Raw genomic sequence first — 27718 nt, 5'->3', positions numbered from 1 at the left:
TCAACCCAAACTCTGTTGGCTTCTGATTGGTAGGGATAACAGCCGAGATACACTTTCTCTTCAACCTTCCGTCCCTGTAATTGTAGATAAATTTGACAGCTTATATCAAACGAGTATTCTGTTTCACACTCATCCGAAGATTCCGTTGTATCAGCCCGATTAATTTTCTATGAAACAAAAAAAATGTATTTCCTTTAGCCCTAGCATCTAAAATTAAGTAATTTAAATATCTGATCAAACGCAGTAGCCTATGCCAGAATTATGTAAATTGTATAAATAAATCATAAAAGTAATCGCAGGTCCAAGCACACATTCCCTTAACGAATTCTCCGTACTTTACAAAAATCTAAATCCAATGTAATAAAGCGTATCTAAATTAGGGTGATTCAAAAAAAAAAATTTTTTTTTCTTGCAAACAGGCTTAAAAGTTTCAATTCAACGTAAGAAGATATCAGTTAAAATTTGAGCCCTTAATATTAATATTAAGACTGTCTTGACTTTTTGACTAAAACATCGATGTTTCAAAAACATCGATACATCGTTTGCATCCCTATTCGTTGGGGAAATAGTTGAAATCGGCCCAGGAGTTACCCCCGCCTCCCTATACTACATACATAGAATGATTTCATTGTTGGAGAGAACTTTATGCCAAATATACTCGTACGAGTCAAATATTGTCTAATTTTACATTCCAGGCGTATAAAATGTTCGGTTAGACCCAACTAGACTATCTATTCACAAATTAGTGATAATCTTCCACGCATATATCATTTGGGGGTATCAAAATATCATACTGATTGTGCATTCAATTATTTGTCATATATAACCAGGTAATTAAACAATTACTTTTTCTGGTACTGTAATTAGTATATAAAAGTATTTTTCGAGTTTTCAGTAATGAAGCCATTTTAACATGCACTCGCACATACATACACGTTGGTATGTTTCTTCCGTAACAAATCGTTCCTGTGCAAATGACGTAAATTTCAATTAAATGTGCATTAACCCATTGCCTGTTGGATGTGCTTTTAACAAGAAAACCTTTTCTGTTCATTTGCGCCATAATACATTGTAAAATTTTTGGAAATTGTATTAAGGCTTGTGCTCGGCGGGGAGGAAAATTGATTTTCCATTGCTAGGCGTTCAACTCAAAATGAAACTCCAACAAAGTTTCAAATTAATGGTAAATTTACATGAAGAACTTTTACATACAGGACTCCAATGGCAAATATTAGGGTTGGTAGACTGGTTGATTCTAAAAATAATATATTATGGATTTCATTTTCTTTCTTACTTCCATTGATGGCTTGGCTTTTGATATAAACATTTTTACCTATTAGTTGAAGATATCGTTCACCATAATAACTTTCGAATGCCAGTTAGATATATAGAAATCAGAGAACTGCAATTATTCCCTTTTTTGAGTCATTGGTTGAGTAACACAAAAAATAGTATTATTGCATATAAGTCAAAAATCATCAAACACAAAGATCCACTAAAACACATTTACGCACAGCACACAAAGCGAGAGCATGAAAAATGAGTAAGTTTCTCTTCATACGTATCGTTGAAGTGCTCAATTGTCTCATGAGCCAATAATTCAGTCAAGTTAAACAAAAATGAGCCATACCACCAAAATAACACCAATAGTATAGCTAAATAATAAAGTGATACGAATAGGATCAAAGTAAAACTGACGAAGGCTGTGCCGCCGGTAGGCAAAAGTGGCCTGCGGGAAATGACTAACGATGTGTTTTGTTCTTTGATGTCGTGTATTACATTTAATGTTTTAAGTTAATTAATAACAGTAAAGTTAATACTTTTATGTTCTAATATATTTCTTTTAATATTAATATATTGTAAATAAATAAAGACGCACGAAAATGCATGTTCAATGAAATAATGAAACATGTAATGTGACAAAGTTCTCACTGGGTATCTTTACTTTCGCGCTCAGCTACGAAGTCACAATTCCACTCATGCCGATCAATGTAGCGAGCTCATTCAAGTTTATTTTCATCGTGACCAATGAACAAGTGAGTAAAATAAAATTTTTAATATACGCTCGTTTGAGTCATAAATTGACGGCACATATAAGTGTAGAAATACTATGAGTTTTTTTTGGTTTGGTGGAAATGAGTCTTTGTCATTTTTGATATTTGTCTTAGTACTCATTTACACCAATTTGTTTGGCTCATGAGTTAGTGCACTAATTTCATTATTACTCAATGCAGATCTCTGATAGAAATATACTCTGTTATTCAAAATGATTACCGAGTTAGCTCAGCATGGTTCTATAAGTTTCTTCTTAAAAATTAAATATTGTTTTCTCATTTAAAATCAGTATTTTTACGGTTATTTGATGGAATTGGGAATTGTAGAATGAGCCACCCTAGTATCAAGTACACCAACACGCATACAAACATAAGGACGGATGTATGCACATGAGCGAAGGCAAACTGATGACAATCAAATGAAAACATGACGGAAATTGGTAAATTGACGTTTTGTGGCGATAGCTGCTCTTCGCGGAAAAGTAAAGTAAAATTGATGATACGAGTACAATTTTCTTTATAAATACAAAAATACAACACGCAGACAAAGTTCAATTACGGAATCAATATGAAAATATAAAACCACTGTTTCAATCGTATGACAAAATGGAGAAGGAGTAGAGATACACAACTCCGTATAAGAAGTAGATACTTAAGGTTTTTTACATTTGTATATATAGTACTTATTTTATGCAAACAAGAAAGTAAATTATTTGAACCATGCCACCTGAACTTGTTTCTACATATTTCTTTTTCTAGATGTGCAGAAGCTATTAAAAATAAATGATATATAGTCAAAAGGCTAAAAAAGTAACATAAGCAGAAAATAATGTATTTAGTTACATGAATAAAGTAGATTTATAAAATCTAGGTAGATATGCGCCTAGAACTCCGATGTTGACTACCATTTTATACGTATGAGTATAAAGATTATGATTATTATGTACATACCATAGTGAAAAGGATAACGAAAACCAAGCAGAGACTAACAACACTCAAGAAAATATATTGAGTGGCTAAACATGATTAAAAACAAGTTAAGAGGGGCTAACTTCAGCTATAACCGAACATTTTATTATCTCGCAATTTATTTATGTAAAGTTATCAAGTGCTTCAGCACTTGGGGGCTTAACAGTACCATAATCTGCAAGAGATTTCGATAGTGAAGCCACACCAACTTTTGAAATTCGCATCAAGCGCAGGCATCCTAAAGGACTTCACATTGAGTACGTGACGGCACTTCATCTGGTACTGCAAAGGGCCAAAAACAGTCTATGTGTGGCTAACTGCCTGCCAGATTTACCTAGCTTAACCTATCATGACAACACACAATTTGACCCACAAATTCGGAATAAGGTCCACTAAAATAGCGAAAGCTGGGGTAATTCCTGGACCGATTTCAAACATTTTTTCCATCTAGCGAAACTATATCCAATTATATTAGTTCACTTAATTTCGGTAAGATATATCACATATTAACCGATATATAAGGTATTAAGTCCACCAGAATTTTGACAATCCGTATAGTAGGTATATGAGGGCTAGAGGTAATATTGACCTGAATTTGTCCATTTGGCACAGATGCACACTATTAGAAAATCACATCTTCTTTGAATTTCTTTAGAATATCTGGGATACATATTTGGTAGCTTTCAAGTTGAAAGATTTTCGTAATTCTCATAAGACCCAATAATTTAGCTGGAAATAGCTTCCTTCACAACAAGTGTAACAACAAAGCAGATACCATTAAATAACTTGTTCTTGTAAAAGTGTATATAATACAACGAACATGTGTACGAGGGCTGCTATATATATTTCTGGCCTAGGCAACACTAAGTTTTGCCAGGTGCAATCTGACATTTCCAATGGAAAGTTTGACATTTTTTAGCATATCATCACTCAGAACGTTTCGTCATTTAATCGTGAATTGTTTTATTTACAGGGGATTAAAAAAAATTCATCTCGGCCAAAAAATGGAATTAACTCGTGAACATTTTCGTGCGATCATTTTTCATAACTTTCGACGTGGAATATCGCGACAAGAGTGCATCGATGAACTAAAATCTTTGTATGGCTATGAAGCACTGTGAAAAACTGGTACAACGAATTCAATCGTGGCCGACGCTCGCTCAAAAACGAATTCCGTGAAGGTCGTCCAAAAACAGCCGTTGTGCCAGAAAACATCGATGCCGTACGTGAACTGATAATGCAAGACCGTCATGTAACATACCTTCAGATAGAGGCATGCCTATGCATTTCTCCCACCAGCATACATTCGATATTGCATGAACACCTGGCCGTAAAAAAGGTTTGTTCTCTTTGGATCCCGTACAATTTGACAATCGCTCAAAAAAAGGCTCAAAAAAGTGCTTCGAAAATTGGTTTGAGCGCATACAAAAGTGTATAAATCTTGATGGAGAATATTTTGAAAAACAATAAAACCATTTTCGTTGATAAATATTCCTATTTTTATTATTAGGCCAGAAATATATATAGCAGCCCTCGTATACTTGCTTATGTTTATCTGTATATATTCATTATTAAAACGCCGCTTTTCCGGAGTATTTTACAACAGCTTACTTTGTTCACTTTTTGTCATGTGTTTTAATTTCTTAACAAGCATTAAGTTAACAAAGGTGTATTATCCGCCGACTCATGGGTTACGAAGCAACAAAAGATAACATAAAATCCATAAAAAGGTACACACAAAGTATATACAGTTACATTGTAGCATAATAAACGCATATACAAATATATATAGAATACGTACAGATCAATATATGTATGTCATGGGGTAGGGGCAGCAGATGTGGTATGGAATCAATGGCTATATTGACTTATGCGGAAACTTTCATAACAGTTTAGTTAATACTTTTAAAACAAACTATAATTTTTACACAAAATTTACACACATTTTCGAAATTCGAGTTCGAATATTATTTGCAATAGAAATAATAAAGCTTAAAGTTTCGAAATTAAAACATATTCCTCCAATTATATCACATCATTAACTTCTCAAAAGTCAGTCATACGTTTGTAATATATACACATATTCGAAAATCATTTAACTTTTTGTCCGCAGTAGCATAAGGGTTAAGATGTAAGATATGAAAACTTTTCCATTACAATGCTGTAATCAAATAATTGCAAAATGCTAAGAATGTAAACTTAAGCAAGTAAGTAGAATGCAGGCAATTCAAAAAAGTTTATTGTAATGTCGAATAGTTTGCTGAAATCCTTGGGAGGAATCGGAGTTTATTGTGAAGAGCACACTCATGAAGTTCTATTGCACGGCTTTCTCTTTATGCGATTGTGTATGTAGCCAAGGTTTACAGAATCTTTGCATATTTTTTACATTACATACTGCAAGAACTTTGTGCTTCGCGTTGAACTTTTATTGATACTTGAATATTCTTTTTCAACTTGTTATATGTTGAGTAAAGCTGTGCATTTCCCCATATTCCAGCAAACATTTTTTTGTAAATGAAAAAAGATTTACTTTAAGGAAACTCCAGCGTAGGCCAGTCTCACATAGGCCTGAAATTTTAGACAGGCCTTTGAGATAAAATTTAGAAGGACTTGGATGGAGAATTTACAACTCCTAAAATATGCCAAATTTTTTCATTCCGTAAAAAACTCTGCCAAAAATCCAAATTCAACGCGGACGCATCTTTATCCCGAGGGCTTGCTGGAAATTACACCGCAAGTGGAGTTTTTAATACAATAAAACATTTCAGTAACACGACTTGAGAAGTACATGACTTTTTAAAATAACAATTTATTTTTTTGTAAAAAAGAATTATTGAAAATAAGCAATTTTTACCTGACGAAACTCGTTTAACCCCTAAATAGGCAATATACACACATCACATATATATTACATCAAAATTCCTATCAATTTGGTGTAATTAAAATCTTCCGAAAGCGTGTTAGTTGAAACATTTTGTAAGGAACGGCTCAATACGATTATGAGTAAATATTTTAATATTTATAACAAATGTATGTACGAATTTTTTTTTTTAATTTTATTTGCTTTCTTTTAACTGGGTTCAAAAGTATTACACATTAAATTCCAAATCTTTTTCGTCTTTCATTAGTTATGCTTTAATTACTCAAGTTTTCAATTTATGTTTACTGAATTTTAACCAAATTTTCTGCCACTACAAACATATAATATCCTCAAGAAAATGAAAGAATAAAGTCACGACATTGTCTCTGTGGATTATAATGCAAATTCGTATTAATTAAAATTCTCAGTATGAAAATATATATATTTGTTACGTGCATTAATATATGAATTTTCAAGTTCATTTAAAGCGTTGTATTTAAATTATACTAAATTAGTTGTGCATCTGTTTGTATGAAGGAAAAATTGGCAGATTTTGTATAAATATTAAATTGTACTGGGATTACTTGCAAGTTTGAACTCAAGTTCAAATTCCTTAAAAATACTAATTAATATAAAAGACTAATTGAGTGAGTGCGTAAGCAAATTTTTCAGCTCGGGTTGTGCAGCAAGAAAAATCGAAAATATAAAAAAATATGTATTAGAGGTCCTCAAACACATTTTTTATTACCAAACACTTTTAAAATAATAAAACTTATTAAAATACTCTGCTGGCCATAGAAGACGTAACAATTTTTTTATCAATAACCTGTTCAATTCACTATTACGTATTTTTTTGTTGACCAAAATTATTTTCTTTTGGAAGTTCGACCCTTGTTTGATATAAATCTGGACAGGACTTATCCCATGGATATTTCAACAAGATAATGTTCCGATTCATATCACTCGAGTAGTTAAGTAAAGTAGTAAAGTATCATGACTTGGCCACCATATTTTTCGAAATAAGACAATACGAAGACGAAGACAAGGACACATTAATTGTAGCAATTAAATTTTATTTAAACCTATATTATTCAATGACGGTCCGGATATATGAAGTTATTACAAATGAAGTAACCAGTTCGCATCACTAATTTTTTTTTTCTTATAATAAGTCAAATATTTACATTGACTAAACATAAAACTATTTTTCTTCAAAAAACGAATTAAGTACATCTATCTAGTGAAGACAAGAATAAGATGGTTATTTTAAATTTCCAAAACTTAAAAATTGCATAAAAACGTCGGGTGATATGAAATAGAATACCACACAACGTTATAAATAAAATTTGTGAGAAGGTTACCTGAAGATTGAGGGAAAAGTGATAACGAGGAAGCCTCATATTTTTTTAAACAAATCGTGATAATCGAAAAAAATAAAAACAGTTTATATTTTGTGCATTACAATGCGATATTATATATATATAATATATATATATATATATATATGTGGCAACCTCCTACAATTACTACGGCGCGAACTTTATACTATAGATCAACACTCTAAACTACAACCCTAGCTTTTAATCCTTTATTCCTTTTACTATGATATTCATGTTTCTTAAGCAAGAATTAGCAATAAACTCACTCTCTCTAATTTTGGACGTCAAGCAGTAAGCATCTTTTATTTATTCTCGCGCCTACTCGTACCTACGCTTTCACATTAGTACATACTTGTATACCGCTATACACGTCTACCGATCCCCACGCCTGGTGACTTCTACATCTGGTGACCCGTCAGGTAAATTGAACACAACAACAAAGCTGAAGCGATAAGCTTAAGCTACACATTCGAATGGCGTTAAACGACAGCCATGTTGTTTCTGGAAACCGCTACTCCGATGTCAGTATTTTGGATAATCCAAACTCTACTCCACGATTGCCATTACCAACGATGACAGAGGACAATATCGAAGCATATTTTTATTCCCTGGATTTTTGGTTTAGCGCTTCTTCGATAAACAGCGACAATAAGAAATACGACATCGTTCTCGCTAGTGTGCCGCCTAAGAAGTTGATGGAGCTTCGCTGCATAGTAGACGCAGCACCGACTAATTTTAAATACAAGTACATCCAGGAGAAAATAATCGAACATTTTTCGGACAGTCAACAGCGTCGGCTGCAACGAGTTCTTAAGGACATGGTTCTGGGCGATCGACGCCCCAGCGAACTATTCAACGAGATGAAAAGCGCAGCCGGGACGACTCTGAGTGACAGCATTATGCACGATCTGTGGGTAAGCCGACTCCCTCCATACGTACAAGCAGCAAAAATAGCCACAAACGTCGCTATGGTGGAAAAGCTCAAAATCGCCGATTCCATCATCGAAAGCATCGGGATTTGCAACAACAACGCTCAAGAGGTACTTACGCTTAGTGAAGTTTCCAACCTCAAACTCGAAATAGTGGAACTAACCAAGCAAGTACATAGACTTTTTAGTAGAAAGGGACCAAGCATTCGTTCGCGATCACGGTCTAGGTCACGTGGACCCCATACTCCGTTAAAAAAAATCGGATAAAACATTTTGTTGGTATCACAACAAATTCGGCGCGAAGGCAACTAAATGCAGAGAGCCCTGTAATTTTTTATCAACGAAGAAATCATCGTAGGCCAGCTCGGCTGCTACAGTTTTAGATTTAGGTAAACAATCTAAAACTGCTCAAACATACCGTTTACGCATATACAACACGTCAACAAAAATGCATTTTTTAATAGATACCGGTGCAGACGTCTCCGTTATACCAAAGTGCGCTAACACAGCTCGAGCTTCACCTAACGGTATGAAACTGTTTGCCGCAAACGGTTCGCCCATCTCTGTATACGGTGAGGCGCTCCTCAAACTTAACCTCAACTTACGACGCGAATTTTTATGGAATTTTCTAATTGCTGATGTTTCTCAAGCAATTATTGGTGCTGATTTTCTAGCACACTTCGAACTTTTAGTCGAACTAAAAAATAGATGTATACTCGATCGCAAAACCGAATTAAAGACGGTTTGCGAAATAGACAAAACTATTATACTCAGTATAAAATCATTTAACGCAAATTCAACTTTTTCAAATATTCTCGAGGAATACGGTGACATCACTCGCAAAATCGTCAGTAGAGCATCGGATAATCACCACCGGCCAACCAGTATTCGCACGACCACGACGCCTCTCACCTGAAAAGCTGAAAGCTGCTAAAGAAGAATTCGATTATTTACTGAAACTGGGCATTTGCCGCCCATCCAGTAGTAATTGGGCAAGCCCATTGCATATGGTACAGAAAACTGATGGGACATGGAGGCCATGCGGAGATTACAGAGCGCTAAACGCAATAACAGTTCCGGATCGATACCCGCTACCATTTCTCCACGACTTCTCCAACATCTTGGCCGGAAAACGCGTCTTTTCAAAAATCGATTTGAAGAAAGCCTTTCAGTACCTATTAATAAAGAAGACATCTGTAAAACGGCTATAACAACCCCCTTCGGACTCTATGAATTTACACATATGACCTTCGGTTTGCGCAATGCAGCACAAACTTTGCAAAGACTAATAAATGAAGTTCTTCGTGGCTTAAACTTCGTCTTCGTTTATCTCGATGATGTTTGCATTGCATCCACATCGGAAGAAGATCATCAAAATCACATTAGTCAAGTTTTTCAAAATTGTCAAGGAATTGAAGCGTTTTCTAGCAATGCTCAATTTCTATCGCCGCTTCATACCGAACGCACTGAAGAACCAAGGCCCACTTTTCGACATGGTACATAGCAATCGTCGAAACGACACCACACCGCTTACTTGGTCAGCAGAAACGCTGGACAGCTTCACAGCATGTAAGGAGCAACTAGCCAATTGTACATTACTCGCTCATCCACTACACAATACGGAACTTTCCTTATGGGTAGACGCGTCAGATTTCGCTGCTGGCGCTGTATTAAATCAAATCGTGGATGGTGCCCTACAACCTTTAGGATTTTTCTCTCGTAAATTCACTAGTGCTGAAAAAAGATATAGCACTTACGACAGAGAGTTGACAGCCGCATACCTACATTACGACATTTTAGATACATGGTCGATGGTCGTCGAGGTCATATTTATACCGATCACAAGCCACTTATTTACGCTTTTCAACAGAAGCTTGACCGAGCTTCTAATCGACAGATCCGTCAACTCGACTTCATAGCGCAGATCACCACCGACATTCGTCATGTGAGTGGTGAAGATAACGTTACAGCAGACCTGCTTTCCCGCATAAATGCTCTTTCCGCCGAATCTTTAAATTATGACGATTTAACTGACGATCAATCCAACGATGAGGAGCTTCGGAAACTATTAAGTGGTAACATAAATCATTCACTTAATCTACAAAGTTTCGTTCTACCTTTCAGCTCCAAAAATTTATACTGCGATACCTCAACTGGACGCATCCGACCGTTTATAACCAAAAAGTTTAGAGATATATTTCTACGATCAATTCACAATCTGTCTCACCCAGGCGTAAAAGGTACAACTCAATTAGAAACTGAACGCTTCGTTTGGCCTGGTATCCAACGAGATAGCAGACATTTTGCTCGTTGCTGTCTGCAGTGTCAACAGAATAAAACTATTCGACATAACCGTAGTCTTTTTCAACGTCAGAAATCTCCGACTCAACGTTTTACACACATTCACATCGACTTAGTTGGACCATTTTCACCTTCAGACGGAAATCGTTATTGTCTCACTATATTGGATAGGTTTACACGCTGGCCAGAAGCACTGCCTATTCCAGATATAACTGCACAAACCGTCGCCAAAGCACTACTGAATGGTTGGATCTCACGATTTGGTGTACCTGTAACCATCACATCCGATTTAGGACGCCAGTTTGAAAGCGCTCTGTTTCAACAGCTACTACAACTAGTAGGCACTCGTCATTTTCGTACTACGCCATACCACCCACAAGCAAATGGACTCGTCGAAAGATGGCATCGTACTTTAAAAGCAGCACTCCTATGTCACAACACTAATCAATGGACTTCGTATTTACCTCTAATATTATTGGGATTACGATCCACGTACAAAAACGACTTAGATGCATCACCAGCCGATCTAGTTTATGGAGAGAATCTCCGATTACCCTCTGAATTTTTCACAGATACAAAACCAACGATCAACGAAACAGACATGGTCAAAGAACTACGCAAATGTATGAGAGATCTAAGACCAGTGGACACCGCTTGGCATACAAAGCAAAAAGTATTCGTTCACTCAGGACTGAAAACCTGCGAACAAGTTTTTATTCGAGATGATCTAATACGACCATCGCTATCGCCACCATACAAAGGTCCATACAAGGTCATTCAACGATTTCCTAAATATTTTTCAATAGACGTGAACGGCAGCATAGCTAAAGTTTCAATCGATCGATTGAAACCAGCCTTTATCGCCACTTCCCAAAGTGTCTAGGAGGGGAGTACTGTGGCAACCTCCTACAATTACTACGGCGCTAACTTTACACTACAGCGCAACACTCTAAATTACAACCCTAGCTTTTAATCCTTTATTCCTTTTACTATGATATTCATGTTTCTTAAGCAAGAATTAGCAATAAACTCACTCTCTCTAATTTTGGACGTCAAGCAGTAAGCATCTTTTATTTATTCTCACGCCTACTCACACACATTGGTACATATTTGTATACCGCTATACACGTCTACCGATCTCCACGCCTGGTGACTTCTACATATATATGTTAATTCTATAATATTTGAAAATCAAAATTAGCCATTCCTCAGAAACTACTTTGCTCTGAAAAAATGCAAAGTATTTCACTTAAGAAAATTCAACTCGAGATGAATATGTGAGCAACAGCCAACTACAAACTACAAACTACAAACATGTTAAGCAGCATTCTCTAACGTTGCTAAGAATTTAAACCACTCAAACAACATTCCTTGATGCAACATTCCACTAACATACTATTACTGCAAATATTTTGCAATGCTTTGTGCTTCATTCACTACATTTCAGAGCAGAGCCCGGCCGGAACATTCAACGCACTAAATGCTTGCCACATCTGCGGGCGGAATTGAAGGGCAGCAGGTAATACCTCGGTATTGTTTGTGTATGTAAAACAAATAGCGGTGGGGAAGCAGCCAGAGCTGTCGACACGTAAATTTATCAGACGACAAATAAAATGTGCTCAATATGAAAATGGTAAACATTTCACGTCCGCGTATGTACATATATGTAGATATGTCTACAAGTATGCATATTTCTGCACTTCGCCAGTGTGTAAACAGTGGCTGCCTCTAAATTGTTGCGCATACGCCACGTTGGCCGTGCTGCTTTTTTGCTGCGAGTTTGTTGTCGAATACAAATTTGCACGTACTCACACATGTTATTGTTGTGCATATTAGTCTGCAAAACTTTGTATATGTGTGTGAGTATCTGTGGCCCCCAGCTCAAAGTCATATACTTATGTGTGCTTGTGCATATGTATGTGTGGAACCGTCTACTGAAACTGCAATGCCAATGATCATGGACATGTGTGGACATCTCGATTTCACGGACACACACCCAGATATATATGTATATTAATATATCCTGGCGTGGGAGCTTCTTATACAGTTACCTGAAATGTCGGTCGACGTGCCGTTAATGTTGTTTGAACGTGTCTGGTGGGTGTAACCGGAAATGTGTACATAATAAAATTGGCCAGCACGGAGCAATTTGCCGCCATTTGTGTAGTTTGCAGCGGTGTGCATATAATTATGTGGTTGTGTATTGGTTGTGTGTGCATAAGGCAGCTTGTTTGTTTAAACTATGTTAACACAATGTGAGTGAATGCTTATAATAATAGGCCATGTTGTTGATTACCTATACAATGGTCTGCGTGGCTTGGTTTCGTTTATATGAATGAATAATTGCTCTGATCGGAGAACTAATTAAAATAGGTAAAATAGAGATGTTTGTTGCAAATTTAGTGATTTTTGTTGGACCGATATCTCTCATTTGGAGAAGACAATTGATAAATATCTGCAAAGGATGTGCTATGGGAGCTTTACTAGTAGAGTGAGTTCATAGTACTGTGTGGGTCATATATACTAAAACATATCAAACATAATTACTTATCTGTTTTCTAAATACAAATTTCAAGTAATAAAGTATTATACTCTCGCAACACAGAGTATAATAGTTTTGTTCACATAACGGTTGTTTGTGTCACCAAGAAATATAATAGTTAGATATGGGGTTATAAATATATACATAAATGATCAGGATGACGAGTAGATTTGAAATCCGGATGTCTGTCCGTCCGTCTGTCCATCTGTCCGTGCAAGCGATAACTTGAGTAAAAATTAAGATATCTTAATGAAGCTTGGAACATATATTCTTTGGCACCCTGAGGAGGTTGCTTTCGAAAATGGGCAAAATCGGTCCACTGCCACGCCCACAAAATGGCGGAAACCGAAAACCTATACAGTGTCATAACTAAGCCATAAATAAAGTTATGAAAATGAAATTTGGAACATAAGATCCCATTAGGGAGGGGCACATTTGGAAAAGTGGGCGTGACCCCACCCTCAAATAGGTTTTTTGTATATAACTCGCAAACCAATAAAGCTGTATAAACCAAACATTCTGCAGTCGTTTATTTTAGCCATTTCTTTATACAGTCCAAAAATGAAAAAAATCGGATAATAACCACGCCCACCTCCCATACAAAGGTTAGGTTGAAAATTACTAAAAGTGCGTTAACTCACTAACGAAAAACGTCAGAAACACTAATTTCACATAAGAAATGACAGATGGAAGTTGCGCCCAAATGGAAAATGGGCGTGGCGTCGCCCATTTATGGGTCAAAAACCATATCTCAAGAACTATTCGACCGATTTCAATGAAATTCGGTATATAACACTTTCTTGACACCCTGATGACACGGCTGGAATATGGGTTCACAACTACAACACACACTACTTCCCATATAACTCAATTTAGGAATAAAACATTACACAAATACTGTATTTGAGCTGTGACATCACTTGTGGAAAAATTGTCAAAATCGAACCATGACTTTTCAAGGCCCCTGATATCGAACATGAAGAACTCATTGCCTAAGGTTAATTTTTCACCGAAAATATAGGTAAATCCCTCAGATATTTTAATGTAATTCATTCCCTCTGAATTTTTTTCTTATAACAGTTTCTCTCTGTACCTGAAATGGTAAAAATCGGGTCATAACTTACCCAGATCCCATATACCTAATTATAAGTAATATTAAATTAAGTGAGCGTATAGTCTTCGATACATTGTATCTTGGTGGTGAAAACGAGTGAAATCGGTTTAGGAATTACCTCAGTCCCCATATACTATTTATGATGATTTTCGTTATTCTATTGAACTTTATACCAAATATATGGGTCGAATTGTGTTATCTTTATAAAATTACATAAAAAAATTGCGTAAGTATAAAATGTTCGGTTACACCCGAACTTAGCCCTTCCTTACTTGTTTTTATTTAAGACTTAAGGGGTTGGTTAATTTTAAAAATTTGGAATAATGTTATTTAGTTAATGAACGAAGGAGTTTTTTTTATATTTTTATTAAAACTGTTTTTTTCGAGCCAATATATGCCGAAGAATTTGACCAAAAAAGTGAGTTTTTTGTGACTTATTGATTTTAGATAAACCTATATTGAATAATGATGTCCACGGGAAGAGCATTTTAGACGTCAAGGGGTACTGAGTTTTCGAAATTCTTAAATAAAATTTTTACAAAATTGTATGTACATATGTTTCTTTGATATCCCAATTGTTTAAATGAAATTGTATATATTAAAAAATAAATTAAAAATATCCTTTTTAACCTCTGAAACCCACCAAAAACCTTAAGTAACTAGAAAGCAAAAATAATAAAAAGGCGCCAATACCTTTCGACCCTAACATATATATAAATAATAAGTAATATGTCTTAATCTTAAAGGTTTTTTTATTTTTTCATATTTATAAATTGGTGCATTTAATCTTTTCGCCTCATATAAGAAGAACAAAATCAGCGACTTAAAATTGCAGGGTAACTAAATCGTGATTCCTCATTTTGAATTTAGTAAATGAAGACTATTAAAATTTCGACTATTTTCATAGTTTATTTTCAAATTTGAGTAATAGCTGAGTACTTTCGAACAATTAATTCTGCAGGACCAAATTTATGTAATTATTGACAGTACTACCAGTCCGCTGAAACAGCTGATATAATGTGTTCGATTAGGTACTTTCTAACGCTTGGCAAAACGACAGCAATATATCAACAAAATCGACACGTATGAATTAATAAGTTTCTGAATAGTCAGTCATAGTTTTGAGATTACTATCCCACTATCATAGTATAGCTATTTATATCGGAACAAAATCAACTATTGAAAATAAATATTTCACTATTTTTGAAAATACTACTGACACACAATTGGAACTAACTACAAGAATTACGAGGGCTGCTATATATATTTCTGGCCTAGGCAACACTAAGTGTTGCCAGGTGCAATCTGACATTTCCATTGGAAAGTTTGACATTTTTTAGCATAACATCACTCAGAACGTTTTGTCATTTAATCGTGAATTGTTTTATTTACAGGGAATTAAAAATTCATCTCGGCCTAAAAATGGAATTAACTCGTGATCATTTTCGTGCGATAATTTTTCACAACTTTCGACGTGGATTATCGCGACAAGAGTGCATCGATGAACTAAAATCTTTGTATGGCAATGAAGCACCATCTTACGATCGTGGTGCTTCAAAAGACAAAGACGTCAAAGGTGACGAATCATGGATCTATGTGTATGAGCCCGAAACAAAACAGCAATCGACCGTGTGGGTCCAAGACGAGCCAAATCCAACGAAAGTTGTTCGTGGAAGAAGCACTTCGAAGCAAATGGACGCCTGTTTCTTCGGCAAAACAGGCCATGTGGCGACTGTTCCGCTTGAGCAGCGTAGGACGGTCAATTCTGAGTGGTACACCACCATTTGTTTGCCTAAAGTCTTCGGAGAAATTCGAAAAACGAACAAGAGAAGACGAATCATTGTGCACCATGACAATGCGAGCTCTCACACATCGGCTCAAACCAGCGCCTTTTTGACCGGCCAAAACGTCGAATTGATGGGTCATCCGCCGTACAGCTCTGATTTGGCACCCAATGACTTCTTTTTATTCCCACACATCAAGAAAATAATGCGTGGTCAACGATTTTCGTCGCCGGAAGATGCTGTTGAAGCATTCAAAAACCATGTTTTGGAGGTGTCTCCATCGGGGTGGAAAAAGTGCTTCGAAAATTGGTTTGAGCGCATGCAAAAGTATATAACTTTTGATGGAGAATATTTTGAAAAACAATAAAACCATTTTCATCAAGAACAGCCATGTGTTAGTTGACAAAAAATTGTCATTAAATTAATTTAAAAATATCCTGATTCTCCATGAACATTATGATCAAAATTTATCAGGGGCGAACGCAGGGGGGGGGGTTTGGGGTGTTAAACCTCCCCCCCCCCCCAAAGTCATTGAATTTTTAAATAATAGAATTTTATTCTACATAGCCATTTGAAAAATTGTAATTTGTTGTTTTCAAAGCAATCTTTCTGCCGACGATGTATGAATATGTAAAATAAATGAATACATTAGTCACTAACAGCGTTGCCGTTTTTATACAATTGTATCTTTTTTGATACTTTTTTTCCAAATTTTGTGATTTGATACTTTTTTGTTCACAAACGGCCTATTTTTGATACTTTTCTGCTGATAGAATTTAATTTTTTGAAACTATGAAAATGTTAAACTAAAAACAAACCTATTGTATCTGGATAGTATTAAACATTTGTGGGAATGTAGGCCAATTAAAAAACCCAGAAAAATATACACTGGACAGAGACATTTTTTTAATTTGCTTCAAAGTAATGAGTTTGCCTTATAACTCTGTGGCTGCTGAACTGGATTTTTTTTAGATTTAAGGGGAATTGTCAGTCGAAAATGGACTTCTTTTGAAAATTAGTTCTGAACTGAAAAGTCACCAATAAGGATTCTATTATTTTTTTAGAGTTTATTGTTAATCATAATACAGGAAAAATTTGAAAAATTTTTATTATGACTTTAAGTTTTCGTTCCATGAGCAAACTGTTGTGAAATAAATTTAAATAAAAAAAAAATATGCTAATTGCAAAAAAATACTTGAGTGCCTTAACTAAAATGTCTACATTTTTAATAAAAACAACCAGAAAAAACTGGTCTGAATTAGATACACAACTTTACTTATTATTTGTTTTTCAAATGAAATTTTTTAAACAAACGGTTGTGCTTTTGATACTTTTTTTGCTTGGCAACATATACTTAATTTTTTTAGCTCACGGCAACACTTGACACTAATTATTAGAGCGTGAATGAAAATAGAACAAATGAATTATGTGCGTACGTGTGTTTTGCTCTTGTGCCGTTTTTGCATTTTCCTTATATTTTTGCATTCGATGCCGTTTTTAGATAATTTTTTGGACCAAATCAATGAACGATTTTTAAAACATCGAAAGCTGCTTTCCAAAATTGAAAACATTTTGTCAAATAAATGCATAAATCTTGACGTTATTGAAATGCAGGAGACTGTTCGTGTTTTAGAAAAGCAGTGGTCCGCTGATGTAGATGATGTGGAAAATGTTAAAAATCTTTTCTTCAGAATATATTTTCTAACTAAAATTTTGAATATTTTTTCAGGAACTGGTTAAATCAAACAAAGAGATCCAAAACTTGTTTAGTCGCGTTGAATTGTTGCGATGCAAAAATTTTCAAAACAGTGCATCGTTTTTTAAAGATTGGAGCAACAATCCCTATATCTGTCGCTTCAAGTGAACGCTCGTTTTCCTCACTTCGCAGGCTTAAAACATATTTAAGAAATAAAACTGGAGAAGCACGCCTGAACGGAATGGCTCTCTTGAATATCCATAGAGATATAGACGTGACGGAGGAATAGATTTTAAATGTTATGGCCCAAAATAAAAGAAGATTAGACTTCAATTTGTGAATAAAATAATGAAACATTGTCTTTTTACCTAAAACCCCCCCAAATTTTTTTCCTGCGTTCACCACTGAAATTTATACTTGTTTTCTAAACCACCATTTTTGGTATTTTCGTTCTCCAAAAAAATTTTTCAAATACAGTTGATTTCACCAAATAAAATACAATTTCGTTGGAAGTTGAGCAGAATTTAATTTGATATCTGTGTGAGAACTTTTCGCTTTAATCTCTTTGTATTCACGATAATTGCGCCAAGTTAGCACACAAAATATCAAAATATGAGGATATACAACATTTCACTGCCACATATTAAAATAAATATTAGCTGTAGGCGAGCAATGTGCAACTCAAAACTCCATAGTTACTTATACACTTATACATGTACACAGAGAGTCGTGTGCATAAGTAGATGGAAATACCAAGTTACCCTTCGAAGCGCACGAGTCGAATGGATTATGAAATGAAAATATACAATTTTGCTACAACTCAGCATGCCGTTAAAGGTCAAAAGTGTATGTACACACGTATGCGTGTTGTTGGTAGTGGCCTAGAGCTGAGCGTCGCTCAAAGTCATTCGATAATCAATGTTTTGACAACCCAGGCACAAAGTATATGTTTTGCCATTTATTACCACACAGTAACGCTTAACAACAATAGCTAATAAAAAAAATATTCGTATGCCATTTTTCTAGGGTTGCGTGCATACCTGTTAAGCTGCCGTTAAATTTTAAGTGTCGTACTCGTAAAAAGTCAAATCAAATGTCAGGTTTAAGCTTTCATGCGCTTGAAATTTATGAGTGTATGAACGCTTTCGGGAGGCCAGTGAGTTCAATCGAACACTTGAGCGTGTAGTGTCAACAAGTGGCCAATGGATACTTTGGAAAAATTAAAATGAAAATCAACTGAAATCATCGCTTTTTATTTAGCGCAGAACGAGCCGTGCCACAGGCTGGTTGGCTTGCCGCCCGCTTCAAGAAGTGGACACTTGTTGCTGATTATAATTTATTTCCCTTCGAGCAGTTCTATAAAGCCGCTATTCAAGAGGAAAAACACGCAAACAAATATTTTCCTACGTTATTTGTTTTGGCGATTTGCCCTCGTTGTGGTCTGTTGTTAAGCCGTACTTGTATGCCTTGTAGCAGCGCACAAGTACTTGATAAACATGTATGTATATGTACGAGTATTGGGATGTGTGTTTTTGTGAAAATAAGAAGATATAATTGTTGTTAGGTGCCTGCGGTGTATAATGCGTTACTTTAATGCTACGCCACTTACCTGCCCTCGTCTTCAGTGCTGCTGTCCCGCGACTGCGACGTCTGTCTGTTGCGACCCAGACGCATAATGTTTCGCACGGCGCGCATTGATAGCTTCTTCTCCTTGCACGGTGGACTTTCGGTGGCGCGCATAGCAGCGGCCAGTGCGCTAGCGCTTTTGCTGTCGGTCGTTGCATGGCCGGTGCTTGTGTGGGGCTGGGCATTTGAGTTGGGCGTGTTGTTGAGCAGTGTGGTGACACTGCCACTGCGTCCGGTTGTGGGTGATTTGCCGAATTTATCGAATTTCAATTCGATTCTTTGACGGTTTGTGGTGACGCTTGTGGTGCTGTGTTGGGCGGCGGTCATAACACGTCGCAACAGATGCCGCTTCTTTTGTGTGCCATGCGATTCGCTGCCGCTGGAGGCAGTGCCGGCGCCACTTGTGGCATGGCCACCCGATTCTGTGGGAAAGCGAGAGGTGTACTGAAACATGGGCGTGGGAGGGGACATTTCTACGCTGATTTGTTTTGGTTTGTGCCAACATGTGTTGACGTTTTTGAGATGTTAGTTTGTTTTATATTTTTCTTTCCATTTTTTATATGTTTTGCGATCACTACAATTCGTTAAGGCTTTGTTTTTTTTTTTACGTTTGAGGTCGTTTGTGCAAATCGGTTAATTATTTTCACTTCATAGTTTTAAACAAAATATCCCACACCGAAAAAGGAGTCAAAATACGGAGAGATGGTATATGCATACATACAATATACAAAAAATTATCGAAAAAAATTCAGTGCTTTGTCTCCAATGAAGAAGCATATTAAGTGGAGATCTCTTAATATGGAAGCACTGGAAGACCTTTCCATGTCTTATCTGAACAAACTCGTTAGTAGTATTTTTGGCAACACTTTGATTAAGTTTCAATTGCAGTTCTCAACACTGATACTGTATCATTAAATTTCAGACCATTCTCAAGACAGCCCCGGATATTTATCCGAATACCATCAAGCAACATTCCGTAAAATTTTACGATGGGGAACAGATTTTCAGAAAAACTCAGACTATACTACATAAAATTGTATTTTGCATATTAGTGTGTAGTAGTGAGGTCTTTTTGGTCTGCAGTGGACCGAAAACGGTCCTTCCAGCCGCAACTCGCCGCAATCATTGGTGTGCTTACTGGTCACCGCCCAATAGCACACATGCGGTGAGATTATGAATCAAGTCAGACATTAGTTGCCGAAACTGCTTGGTGGAAGGCCAAGAGGAATCATTATCCTACAACGTCCAGTATTCGACATACTAAGCTTAAAACATATTCGGGGAACCCAGAGAAGTGACTGGAATCAACATGTAAGAGACCTCCATGCAAAGAAACCTCCAAAAGTTTATGGTCTAAACTTCGCTGTCCATTTATCCTCACCTTCGCTTATTTACGCTTACTTCTTTGTTTAAATTATGCAAAACATTTTTTTGCTGTAAATAACTGTGACCGTTAGCCTAAAAATTGTGCGTATCACTTTTCAAATTTATTATGCAATGATGATTTACATGCCATTTTTTCTTTTTCTGAACCATGAAACTTCATTTTGTTTTTGTAAAACCTTTCGCCTTAGAAGAAATAAAATATTTTTCAATGTAAACTTTTTTTAATGTTTATTCATCAATTATTCATTTCCGTGTAGCTCAAGCATAAATAATTTCCAGCTTATTGCCCGAAGACTGTTATATTAAATGGTATTTAAATTTGTAAAATTTCTGGTGGCCTGGCAAAAGGTTGGTAATTTCACTTACAGTCCTTTCGAATTTTACATACACCTTTGTTTCAGTTCGCTTAAATTTATATAGCATAAATTTGGACTCGTATTTACATATATGTATAAAGCACAAGCTGAATATTATATTTTTTTTCTTAAAATATGTTTAACTTTTTTTCTAATATTTATTTGTTGCAAGTATTGGGATGCTTTTAAATGAAATAAAATTCACACCCAAAATCCTACTCTTTAAGAGGGAGGAATCTTTAACACACTATGACCACTTTTAACTAAACTTTAATTAATGTACCTTTTTACTTTGTTGTTGTACTTTTTAACAACTTATGCACTTGAAAACCAAAGTAACACACCGATTTCGTTATTTTTAAGCACAAAACCGTTTCCACCTCCAACTAATGAAGCCAAAGCATTTCATTCAATACTGATTAATGCCTCATTTTTTTCATTCTTGAAAACCGCAATTTATACAACTCAGGCATATGAATTTTCTTTCAAAATTGTTCACAGGGAACGGCACGTTTTTCGCAAAATCTTTGAAACGATTTTTCTCAACACTTTATCACTTAAAATTCGAATTTTCACTTTACCTCGATTCAGACTACGCTCCAGATTAGCTATGTTCTGCTCGATGTCGAGAAGCATCTGTTGATCATCGTCCAAACTTTGGCTGCTGCAGCTAATGTTGTGCTGCTCCTGTATGGGTCGCACCAGATTGGTCGGCTCAAAATTGCCAGCAGCATCGTCGGGCGATGTGTATCTCGCTTCGAATACAACAAGTGCCTGCGAATGTAAGAACACAGCGTACATTTATGGAGTATACAAGTGAAAGAGCGCAAATACTATGTAACTAAGAGAGTTAAAAATAATTGTAGTTGTTGTTGGAGTAGCGTTAGCAAGCAAACGAACGTTGTAGCTGACAGCGTGGGCGCACGAAGTGGCCTTACATTTGGCGCGCATTTTCCCTTGAACACGAGTATGTGTGTGTAGTTGCTGAAGAAATGTAAAGGTAGTGAGACAATGTAGCGGTGGTTGCTGCTGGCACCACCTCTTCATATTTTGACTGCAAATACAACCCTCATTGAAGTGCTGGTGTCGCGTCTACTTGGTCATCCGGCAGCTTGGCTAAACGAATACATATCATAGAACAGCTGTGCCGGCCACCTTGACTTACGAAGGTAAATATCAGCTCGTTGCGAAGTCGGCAGCCGTCAGCTTTTTCCTTGGTAAGCCAACTACTCGTCCATACATACACATTAGTAGCGCAGTGTAGCCTTTGGGTCCGACCACGTGTGCAAGTTAAGCATTTGTAAGGCCATTTGCAACAGGTTAAGCGGAGCTGTTTGTCACGAACTAACTAGGTATACGAACAGGGATAATAGAGAGCGCCATTAAAATCATGGTAAAAGGGCATGCTGTTATTATCAGTCTCGGTATAAGATGACCACAAAATAACAACGCCGATATTACTAATAAGCACAATTTCTAAGAATGTGTTAGCGGCATAAGTTTAGCTAAAAGTCCGTCTAATATCCTCTTATTTTATCATCTCTCTAATTTAACATGAAAAAAAAAAATAAATCATAGTATTAGTATTATCGGAGTTTTGTTTTTAATTATTTTGTTGAAAGCACCGATTTTCATTGACTGATCCAAGTAGAGGTACTATTTTCAGTAACCTTTTCTTTTACGTTCTGAGCCAAATTATGTTCAGCGATGGGGCCCATTTTTGGCTCAACAGGTATGTAAAACCAGAAAAATTGGCGGGTTTGGGACGAAGAGCAACCTGAAGAGATTCAAGAGCTAGAAAAAACAATGATTTGGTATCGTTTGAGAGTCAGTGGAATCATCGGTCCATATTTCTTCAAAAATGATGCCATGACAACCAACTATTTGATGCCTGAAATTGAAGTTCCTGATCTCGGCGACAAGACGATTAGACACCAAGATCCCTGTGGGGATATGTTAAGTCTAAAGTACTATATACGAACAATACCGCCTCGATTCAGGCTTTGGAACGAAACATCACGCGTGTCATTCCCCAGTTACCAGTCGAAATGCTCGAACGAGTCATCGAAAATTGCACGGAACGGATGAACCATCTTAGACGCATCTGCGGCCAACATTTGAAAGAGATAATTAAGAAATAAATACCAGAGAATGTTCATTCGAATGACATAAACATGGTTTATTCAATTTGAATTTTCCGTGTTTTTGCTTTAAAAAAGTAGGGAACCTCGAAATTGATCACCCTTTATTATTATAAATATGAATTACTGAATTTGGAATTAGGTTCTTCTATACTCTCTAAATATGTTTTCCAAGTGAATAATCTCTTTTATAAACCAACTGCTTGTAAGCTGGCTCAATTTAACTGCACACGGTTATAGTATTGTCATCTCCATATCGTGGTACAAGATCCAGACAACTCTAATAATAACCACTTCAAACTCCCATTTTATTAATGATGATTCCCATTAAGCCCAATTACAAAATTTGAACGCATTTACTTCGAAAGATGGAGATATTGTTTTTTACTTTTTACTGAGTCTCTCGAAATAAATAAATTAGTCGATTATCCAGCCGAGTATATGGTGTTTTTATTAATAATAATTGAAAATTACAGTTTGAAGAAAGGTTTCATCTGGGCATAGCCTAATGTTTGCGACAGTCCATCACTTAAATATGTCAGTGTGTATGAATGTAACCCCAAATGAGACTAGATAAAAGAGCGCATAAGGTTTCTCTTTAGTAATAGCTCTCTTATCTGTATACATTCTCGATTTGATTGCGCTCAGCAGGAAGTAACGAGGCATCCACAAAGTACAATTACGTGCAACATGTGCTGTTGCCGAACTTTTACACATAATATACATTGTTTGTTCCGCGTACTACGTGTTTTCCTCCACCATACACGAGAGAGGGGTGAAGAGCGTTTGCAAATATTGGCGAAGCATAATCAAAACAAAGAGCAAAAATGTCGTAAACTAAAAAGTGTATGTTAAATGTTGCTCGTAAATCGGGAATGGAAATGCAAAAGGTATGTGTACGTAGACATGCGTTAGGCAAATTACAGGCATACATACATACATCAAAATGTAAATTTGTGTATGAAGTTGGAATGCAATATCTGTCATTGACATGGGTGCGACATGCGAGGGGTACGATTGTTGGACATGAAAAACAAATGGCAGCAAATGCCAAAAGCGACGCATATTTTAAAAACTTCAAAGCACAAGCTGACAAACAGATTTGAGAGATGGACAGCAGACAATGCGGGAAAGATGTGTAATAGCCCTTAAAGCGATATTTCATTGCTGGCAATTATGGCGAACCACTTTTTCAAATGAATGAGCAAGCAGTTATTGACAGCAAGTGGAGTATTCTGAAATGGAGGAAGTATTCAAGAGATATTGCGTATACGCCATGGCTCTCAGTTGAAACTATGCTGCAACACATCAGCGTCTCTAAATGAAAATCTGTTATTAGAAGGGGAATATTTAAACAGTCATGCTTTAAGATGCTGGGTTATTTTCCACGAAAAAAGCAGAATACATATGTGTATGTAGCTAGTTAAAGCTCGCCAGGCTGGCTGAAGAGTTTGTATCAGAGGTTGCTAATATTCATGAATTCATATATTTATAGTTCACTTATAATTAGACTTGAAAAAATGCCGCTGATAACAAAAAGTGGCTTATCTAATGTTATCCCATGTACTGACAAACATTTTTACACCAATACACCTACTGTCATCAATCAATTACCACAAGTGTATGTGTCTCTTCATTTCTCGGTTTTAAATTGCAAGTGGATTATTCGCAAAGCAAAGTCTTCTACTAATCACTCACGCTTCTGTTATCATAATTTGCTTCCTTTCCTTTTCATTATTCTCATCCGTGTTGCCATCAGTGATTGCTAACAACCTAACGTGTTGTCAAGTAATCCATCAGAGCTGTTTTTTTCCACCTGCAGATGTTGTTGTTGTTGTTATTAACACACACCCACATAATTCGATTCAATTGACTTAACTTTTCACGTAACGAACGGAAATACTTGAGTGAGAAATTTCCTTAGATAGCCTTAAACTTCAATAAATCACTGGATGCAAAAGCGCAAGTCTAAACTAATATGTTCTTATGTATTATATGATTTAGTGATGTTTAAGGAAAAAGTTTGACGCCAAATTCTGTCCCTTTTCACTGTATTTACTTACTTTAAAACGGCTGCCTAAACAATATGCACAAAACTCCTGAAAGCGCTGATTTTAATTTTTTGTAAATTTAAAACCCTTCAAACAAGTGAAGTAGCTACTGCCTATCTTTTTTATATATATACAGCCCTATTCTGTGCACTTTACAAATTCAACAAATTTCAAATTTGTAAAAAATTTAAATTTATCAAGCATTTCGTATTCTGTGTCTAAAATAGAAAGCTCTTTTCTTTATAAGTTGTTAAGAAGTAAAATGCTCTTGACAAATAAAATATCTCGCTGTGGATAGTTGTGAAAGTGTATTTGTTGCAATGGAGATATCTTACTTTTGTCGTTAGTTTTATACAAAGAGGAAAAATATGAACATGTGGATGGCTCGCGTTATTGAGCCGTTTTTATAATATATTAAGAAGTTTATTTTGCCGTTTTTTGTATAAAAAAATGAGGATAATGAAATGGTTTTCTTTATATTGCATGCGATTACAGCTTAGCAAATTTTTGCCAACAAAGAACAAAGTTTAGATTTCGTAGTCCCCAAGGAACTTTTCTGAAGCTAAACATAACAACCAACTAAATCAAACTTGCATTCCAAACAGTTTTAAATATATTATAAAGGACATATGTATATGTATTATATTATGAAGTATTCAACGGCTTTGCGAGGGAGCAAAAGACTATGGAGGATCTGGGATGGAAAAGTGAATATATAGGCTGTGCCATTTGGTTATCAATCAACTTTATTTACGCGCGGCACTCCCTGTTTGGTTAGGTATAACCCTGTCATCTATATAGAGTAAATGGAGTTGTGAAACCAAACCAAATACTTTGCATCAGGTCTGAAAGGCTTCAGTCGATATCTCGACATCAGAATCGGATAGATAGGCTGATAACTCTTTGGTCAATCATAAACCAAACTTATCAACGAAGCCACACTGAAGAAGCCTCGGTTAAAACAAACACTCATCCAAATAACGACCTTTTACATGAAAAAAATAGGGCCAGATTCGGAGCATGGAATATTTGCGCACCCTAAGAAAAGTCTAGACCAAAAGCAATGGATTTATTGTGAAATTGAAGTTAAATTATTAACTATTTTGCAACAAATATTGAAATGTATTTGAAAACTTACGTTAAAAAATAATTCAAATCAATTTTTCAATTCAATTCGAATATAATTGGACAGAATCAGCTGTTTCTGTTTACATTATTTTGTTTCCCACACGTGTGGGGAAAAGCTATGCGTACTGAAGCTTTTTATTTTATCAAAATTGTCACAGAATACCAAAAACGTTCTTACTTGATAAAAATCTGAAAACATTTTAAACTTTTTTGTTATTTTGTCAAGTGCACAGAATAGAACTGTTAGTACAATTTGGCTTATTTGACAGTTCTCAAATCCAAGCGAGCAGTATATGTGAAATTTGTAGTTTATTGACTTTGTGAACATATAGCCAATTCGCACAGCCAAATTAATTTAATTCATTAATATTATAATTTAAAGAACAGTTTTTGCCCTTCGCACTACCGGCTACTCCATTAACGATCAGCTAATATACATTTGTTTTTTGCTGTTCATAAGCAGTTAGTATGTTCCATCGATTAACTCCTGCTCGAAAATACTTTTAGTTTATCATAATCCAAGGCAAAAATTATGGAAAACAGTGTGGGATCTAATTAATATCATCAACATTAAGCTGGGGGAAGTGAGGGGGGTGGAGCTATTGGATATAGTTTTTGGGATATATATTTTTTAATAAAACAGCGATTAATAGGTAAACAATGCAATTTTATTATTTTGATACAAGTTTAGTTGAGCTTTTCTTACTTATTTAAAAAGAACATGTAAGAGTTAATTTAATTAGAAATTTATTTCTAACAACAACACTTTTGCTATTAGCCGAAATCTGTTATTAAACACAAACTTTGAAGGGACTAGTATTAAAATGACTTAGAACATGTGTGATACTCGTACGAAAAGCTTAATGCACGTGTAATAATAATTAGCAATTAAAATATGATATTACAAATAATTAAGATTTAATTTGTTGAAGTGTATAGAGTTGAAAGCTGTAATTACAGGTACATAAGCCTGCAAAATGGCTTAAACTATGTGAATAACCAGCAATAATGAACACGTTTCATATTAATGGCTGATAATAAAAATAACTACGCATAAGCGTGTAGCTGGCTCAAACGCTTCGGATTGCCTTGTAGAATCCATGTGATGCCATTATCAAGAGCAATGACCATACTACGGCCAGTGAGAAACGTGGTAATACGCTAGTCTGAATCATCATTCATTCATTTAAAAATGCTTTATATTGAAAGTGACAGAACGGTTCTAAGAACTAATTCCAAGTGAAAGTCAATATTTATAAAAATGTCTTAAATACATCTGCTTATAATATATAAACAGTTTCGGTAAAAATGTCTATGAATACAGTGTGTATGGTACAGTGTGGTTAACAAGGGTTAAATCATCGTGGTGTCAAAATCTATTTCATAAGGAGTGAATAATGTT

At 35.7% G+C, this 27718-nt stretch overlaps 1 protein-coding gene across 1 annotated transcript in view; it reads right to left on the bottom strand.

The window, feature by feature from the left end:
• Window positions 1-27718, bottom strand: part of LOC105216448 (otoferlin-like) — a 107078-nt gene that overhangs the window by 17066 nt on the left and 62294 nt on the right. Inside the window, exons 6-7 of the mRNA XM_029042999.2 lie at window positions 21578-21770; window positions 19238-19676 (exon numbers count right to left, since the gene is read on the bottom strand). Coding sequence (XP_028898832.2) covers window positions 19238-19676; window positions 21578-21770 — 632 coding nt within the window. The remainder of the gene's footprint in view (window positions 1-19237; window positions 19677-21577; window positions 21771-27718) is intronic.

Source organism: Zeugodacus cucurbitae, chromosome 5 (genome assembly GCF_028554725.1).
Source record: "Zeugodacus cucurbitae isolate PBARC_wt_2022May chromosome 5, idZeuCucr1.2, whole genome shotgun sequence".
In the NCBI taxonomy this organism is placed as follows: Eukaryota; Metazoa; Arthropoda; class Insecta; order Diptera; family Tephritidae; genus Zeugodacus; species Zeugodacus cucurbitae.
Note: the sequence above shows the minus strand (reverse complement) of the source record. Positions and strands in the feature narration are given on the sequence as shown.